This window comes from Rhea americana, unplaced genomic scaffold (assembly GCF_003343005.1).
Source record: "Rhea americana isolate MKP2758 unplaced genomic scaffold, rheAme1 scaffold_696, whole genome shotgun sequence".
In the NCBI taxonomy this organism is placed as follows: Eukaryota; Metazoa; Chordata; class Aves; order Rheiformes; family Rheidae; genus Rhea; species Rhea americana.
The window spans coordinates 21,991-27,762 of record NW_028186863.1 but is presented as its reverse complement, the minus strand read 5'-3'; the positions used below and the strand labels follow the sequence as shown (position 1 = coordinate 27,762).

The window sequence follows — 5,772 nt, the reverse complement described above, 5'->3', positions numbered from 1 at the left end:
AAGGGCGTGCGGACAGCCCGGCTCCGCGGCCGCCCCACAGGGACCCCAGGACACGGGAGGCCAGAACCTGGCCCGGCTCAGCCCGCGGGGACCCTGGGGGCCCCCGGCGCGGGGCGCCGCCCGGGGCTAGCGCAGGTCGGGTGTGGAGGAGCCCAGGTAGGTGCGGAGGTCGCTGAGGGTGGACGGGATGATCTTGGCGCGGATGGTGTCCCGGCCCAGCTCCCGGTGGGCCGCGTAGCGGTGGCATCCCCCGAAGGAGTAGAAGTAATCCCCGCCCTGGCTGCCCTTAATCCAGAGCACGTCGATGGGCGGCACCCGGGCCGGATCCTCCTGCGACGGGAGAGGGGTCCGGGAGCGGCGCAGCCCCGGCAGCCCCCGAGCCCGCCTGCGCCGGGGCTGCGGGGCTGCGAGCTTCCCCCAGCAGTGCCCCAGCCCCGCCGAGGCGGCACGGCGGAGGGGCCGCGGTTACCTGCAGGGTCTCCACCAGGCTCTGCACCTTGCCGGGCTCCAGCACCGAGGGGATGGGCCGGATGAGGACCTGCAGGGGCACGTTGTGCACGGCCGTGACGTGCCGCGTGTGGACGCTCCCGTCGGCGGCCTCGGCCATGGCTGCTGCCGGGAGCCGGCGGGGCCCTTCCGCCCGGCCCGGCCCGGCCCGGCCCAGGGCTCCCAGCCGGGCCGCCCTGCTTCCTGCCGGGCCCGCCATCGCCGTCGGCCGTGCCGGGGCAGGCCCCGGCAATCGCCGCCCCGCCGTTTTGCAGAGTCACGGTGAAGCGGCAGGACGGGCTGGGCCGGGCGCCCGAGCCAGCGCTCGCCCCGGGGGCTGCTGCCTGCGGCCGCGGCCGGGGGGGCCCGGAGCGAGGCTGGGGCTCGGTGCCGGGGGGAGGCTGAGCCCTGCCGTGCAGGAGCGGCTGCACCCCCACCCCCACCGCAGGGCTCCCCGTCGGGGCCCCCCGTGCCGCTGCGCCAAGGCTGGCTGCTCCCGCTCCCGGCGATGCCTGGAGCCGCGCTGCTTCCCCACCCCGGAGCCGCTCGTCCGGAGCCGTCCGGAGCCGTCCGGAGCCCTCGTCCTCCGCGAGGAAGCGGCGGCATTGGGCAACCCCGAAATCTGAGCGGCAAAGAAGGGGGGTGGCGGTAGCTGGGCAGCGACCACGGCGCGGTTCGTCCCCGAGTCTTTTCGGGTCCTTTCTCCAGGCCGCCGTCCCAAACGGTGCCGAGGCCGGGGGGGGGGAGCGCCGCGCCCCAGCGCCGGTCCGGACGTGTTTTTGCGGGYGAACGGCGTCCCGCTGACGTGACCGGTGGCTCGGGTGCCCTCTGTGAGAGCCGGGGCGACGGCGGCGGTCAGGACGGGGCTGCGAGGCTCTGGGCTCGGCCTGACTTTTTGCGGAGTGAATCGGGCGATGACTGGGCAGGTGAATTATCGCGCTCTCACCTGCCAGGACTCTCCGAGCGCGGCCGTGACTGACCCCCCCGGGAGCGGGGGCTCCGGCAAAGGGTTTGCTAATGAGCCGGCGGCCGAAGGCCATTTGCCCCCCATTTGGTGACCGTTTGTGGCGCCTTTGAAGGGCACCTGGGGTCGGGAGCGCTTGGCCGGCCGCGCGGAGCGGGGTCTCTGCCGCCTGCCGTTCCCGGCAAACCGGCTGCCGCGTGGACGCGCCGGAAGGAGCGCAAACGCGCCGAAACGCGAGAGGAGAAAGCTGCTCCCCGAGMGTCAGCGCCTGGCGTGGCCGAGGGGCCTTGCTGGGCGTTCGCAGGGGTGGCGGTGCCGCCGGGACCCCCGCCCGCCRCCGCCCGTACAAACGCCCCGAGACACGCGTCGTAGTGGCAGAAATCCCTTTTATATCCCTGAATTGCATTACAAGTGATACCGCAGGTGGCCGCTTCTCAGCAGTAGCCTTGTCTCACTGTGATCTGTCAAATACAAAAACCTGGCAGGAGAAAATCAATCATGCACGGAAAATTATTGCTGTAGTATCTGCTATTTACAGTATGAACACGGGGCGGCGGGGAGCACCGCGGCCCGGGGCGCGCGGGAGGCGTCGAGCCCCGCGGCAGGGCGCGGACRCAGCAGCGCACGGGGAGCCAGCGAGGCGGGGAGGAAGACTGCGGGGAGGAAGGCTGCGGGGAGGAAGACGGYGCGGCAAGGTCCGCGCGCGGCCCCRCGGCTCGCGGTGCGAGGTAGGAGGAGGCGGCGCGCGGGGCGGGCGAGGGTGCGCCCCGCCGGGGGGTTGCATAGAAACGCCCGGGGTGCCCCCGGGGCTGCGGGGGGCCGGGGGCACTCGGCAGCGCCGCGGAAGACGGAGGACGGCAGCTTTGCCTTTGCTCGAGGTTTGCGGGGCGCGGCGTCGGGGCTGCCCGGTGCCGCCAGCCCGGCGGGCTCGCGCCCTCACCCCTCCGTTGCCGGGGCCCCTCCTGCCCGCGGCCCCGTCCTGGTCCCGGTCCCCGCGGCTCCGCCGCCTCCTGCCAGGCGCCGCCAGCCGTGCAGAAGAGCTGCCGGGCACTGGCACGGCCAGGCCGCTCTTGGCAAATAAATAGTGAAAAGCTTAAATTATAAATAATATAAATAAGAACTAACAATAAATAGACTCACCCGAGCGTTGCAGCACCACCGGCCGCTCCCGCTGTGTGGCCGTCGCCCCGGGGCTCGAGCGCCGGCGGAGGCGTGCGGTTTGGGGGAGGGTCCTGCCCCGGGGACCCCCGCGCCCCCCAGCCCCGGCTCCGGCCACGGGCGCTTTCGGGGCCGCGGGCAGCCCCCGCGGCCGGGAGCTTTGCTCTCTGCCCCGCGGGGCAGGGCAGGGTGGGCCGGGGGCGTCAGCGCCTGGTGCGCGTCCCCGACCCCCCCGTGKCCTCGTCACCTCTCCGGCCCTATCGTCCCATCGGGGTTTCGAACGCGGTGAGTTTTTGCCCCCAGAGGGAGCAGGCGAGTGTCTTTTCTCCCCTGGCGTTTCCCGGGAGGAGAAGCAGCAGCTCTAAATAAATAATAGTAATAAATTAAATAAATAACGTGGAACGTCAGGAGTCGAGGGGAGGAGGGTCCCTCCCGGGTCCGGGGGAGGTTCCCGGAGCGAGTCCCCCGCAGAGGAACGTGCCCGGCTGGGCCGGGACCCCCTGAGCACGTGGGGCGAGGGGCTGGCTGCTGCCGCGGGGCCCCTTCTCGCCCCAAATGCTCCAGGGGAAGCGCCGGGCGCCCTTGTCCCGGGGCGGGCAGCGGGTCTGGGGAGGGGAGACGCGTCCTCCGGCGGCGACGGCACCGCGGAAGGAGCGGCTGCAGCGGCCGCGGGAGCCCTGCGGCCGGGCGCCGCGGGGGCTAGTTGCCCATCGCACAGCTGTGTTCGGAGCCCTTGAAGCAGGCGGACTCGTAGTGCTTGTTGAGATAGGACTTGAGGGCGAAGGTCTTCTCGCACTGCTTGCACTTGTAGTGCTTGAAGGCGGAGTGGGTCTGCATGTGGGCGCGCAGGTTGGAGCGGTCGGCGAAGGCCTTCCCGCAGTGCGCGCAGCCGAAGGGCTTCTCGCCCGTGTGCGAGCGCATGTGGCCCTGCAGCAGCCAGGGCCGGCTGAAGGCCTTGCCGCACACGTCGCACTTGTGCTTGAGGTTGTGGGTGAGGACGTGCATGGCCAGGGCGGGCATGGAGACGTAGGCTTTGCCGCACGTCGGGCATTTCCTGGCCATCTTGCTGTCCAGGCTGCGGTGCGTCTGCTTGTGCCGGCTGAGGTTGGAGGAGGTGGCGTAGGTCTTGCCGCACTCGGGGCACGAGTGGCGGTGGCTCCCGCGGCGCTGGCTCTTGCCGCGCCGCCGCGACCGCCCGTCCGTGATGAAGAAGGCGTCCATGGAGTAGCTGTCCGTCACCGCCGCCTCGCCGTGGAAGTAGCGGGCGGAGAAGCTGGACTGGGGGCTCTCGGGGTCGCTGTACTCCTCGTGGGCCGGCGCGTAAGCCGGGTCGGCCGGCGGCAGCGGGAGCCCCTGCTTCTTGTCGGCGTCGTAGCCGGCGGGCGCCAGGCAGCGCGGGACGTACCCTGCGGGGACGACACAGCGCGGTCACCGTCCCCCCGGCCGGCCCGAGCCCGGGCTCCCCCCGGGAGCGGGGCCAGCCCCACTCTTGGAGAGCAGCTTCCTGGCGCCCCGGCTCTCCCGCGGGGCGTCGGGGCCGTCGCGGGCCGGCTGCGGGCCGGCGGCTCTCGGCGCACCGCGGAGCAGGTGCCGCGCGGGATTCCCGTGCCCGCGCGCCGGGCACGCGAAGGTCACTGCGGTGCATGGGCTGGGCACGGGGGGAGCGGTGCAGCCCCCTCCCCATGGGGCCAGCGCGCTGCCAGCGCGTGCGTGGCGCTGGGGCACCGGGGTGCTCTGGGCAGCCCCACGCCGCCCTCCCCATCTCCCAGCCTCCTGCACGAGGCTCCTTGCTAGCTGCCTCAGGGGATGTTTCTGCACCGTTGGTGGTGGCGGGGGCTGCCGGGGGCATTCAGGCGGGCTGTGCCCAGCCGGGCTCGCCTCGGCCCTGTGTGTGCATACCCACAGGTTGGGGTGGGCACTCCACCCCAGCTGCAGCCGTGCAAACACCCCCTAAATGCAGCCCCCCCCGCCCCACTGCTCTGGGGRGCAAGCCGTAGCCGGGGCGCCCGTGGTTTGTCCCCCTCAGGCTGGGGACCCCCACGCCGCTGTGGGGAGCGGGGCCCGGCGAGGCCGTGGCAGAGCCGTGCCCCCAGCCCCCCCGCACGGCTCCCCGCGCCATGCTGACAGTGCGGTCACACGGGCTGTGCAGAAAGCGCTCTGCTCAGCAATTTCTCACGCTGCCTCCGAGCATGCAGCAAGGTTATTTCCAGGAGAGCAGCGTCGGCAGCTTCTGCCCAGCTGCAGCACATCCCTCCCCCACCGGCATGTCGCTCCCGACCAGGCAGGGGGTGCAGAGCAGGAACCCCCCACCCCAGTCAAGCAGGTCTCTCACCCCTGCCCATGTCTGGAGAAAGCCGCTTTGCTGGGGAGCAGCCAGCGTGGAGCAGAAGGGACAAGGGAAGCGGTGGTCGGGCGCCCTTGGCTGGATCAGGCCCATACCTGCACCCAGCCCGGCCTCAGGCTCCCTGAGCAGCCAGGACCGGCCGGGCCGTGGCCTTGGACAGACCTCTCCAGCCCCCGCTTGCAGGGCAGGCACCCGGGCCGCTCTGTCGGGGGTCTCTGCCGAGCCCGGCTGGTTCCCGGACCCTGCCCCAGCCTCGCCTCGCAGGACAGAGCTCCGGGTGCCCCAGGCATCCTCCAGCCCAGCCCTCTGCACCTATCCRGCTGGGGTGCGGGGAAGGCGGCTGCTCCCTCCCGCTCCCCTTCCCAGCTCCGAATGGCTCTTCCCCGTGCTCCGGGGAGCGCCAGCCTCCGCCGCGCTCTTGGAGGGGCTTCGGGCACCGCTGCGAACAATGAAACCCGCAGGCACGGCGAGGCTCCTGCCCCCTGCCTCGCTCGCCTGCCGTCCCCTCCCCGCTCTGGGGAGCCCGACGGCTGCGTGTCCCCCCAGGAACTTGTCCTGGGTGGGAGCCAGCCTCGACGCCTGGCCGGTTGGGGTCCCGGGGTCCGGCCGAGGCCCCGTGCTGCTGCGCGGGCTGCGGGTGACACAGGCGCGATGTTTCCCCACGGACCAACTTCGGCAGCAGCCGGTGGCCCCGCAGGGGGACAAGGCGTGCGGGGACGAGCCCCCCCCGCGGCGCCCGGGCTCCGGCACGCGCAGCCACCCCGGCTGCGGGACACAAAGGCGGGGACCCCCCCGCATGCCTCCGTCGCCCCGCACCTGC

General features: G+C 72.6%; 2 protein-coding genes across 2 annotated transcripts; both read right to left on the bottom strand.

Moving 5' to 3' along the window:
• Window positions 1-6: 6 nt before the first annotated feature.
• SRXN1 (sulfiredoxin 1) lies at window positions 7-727 on the bottom strand. The gene is made up of 2 exons (XM_085321429.1): window positions 470-727; window positions 7-330 (listed from the first exon to the last, which is right to left on the bottom strand). Exons 1-2 carry the CDS (start codon window positions 704-706, stop codon window positions 127-129), a joined length of 441 nt encoding a protein of 146 aa, XP_085177555.1. The 5' UTR covers window positions 707-727; the 3' UTR covers window positions 7-126.
• A 2,580-nt stretch (window positions 728-3,307) lies between these two features.
• Window positions 3,308-4,950, bottom strand: SCRT2 (scratch family transcriptional repressor 2). Its single transcript, XM_085321433.1, has 2 exons — window positions 4,941-4,950; window positions 3,308-4,014 (listed from the first exon to the last, which is right to left on the bottom strand). The coding sequence occupies exons 1-2, from the start codon at window positions 4,948-4,950 to the stop codon at window positions 3,308-3,310; spliced, it is 717 nt and encodes a 238-aa protein (XP_085177559.1).
• Between the last annotated feature and the right edge of the window lie 822 nt (window positions 4,951-5,772).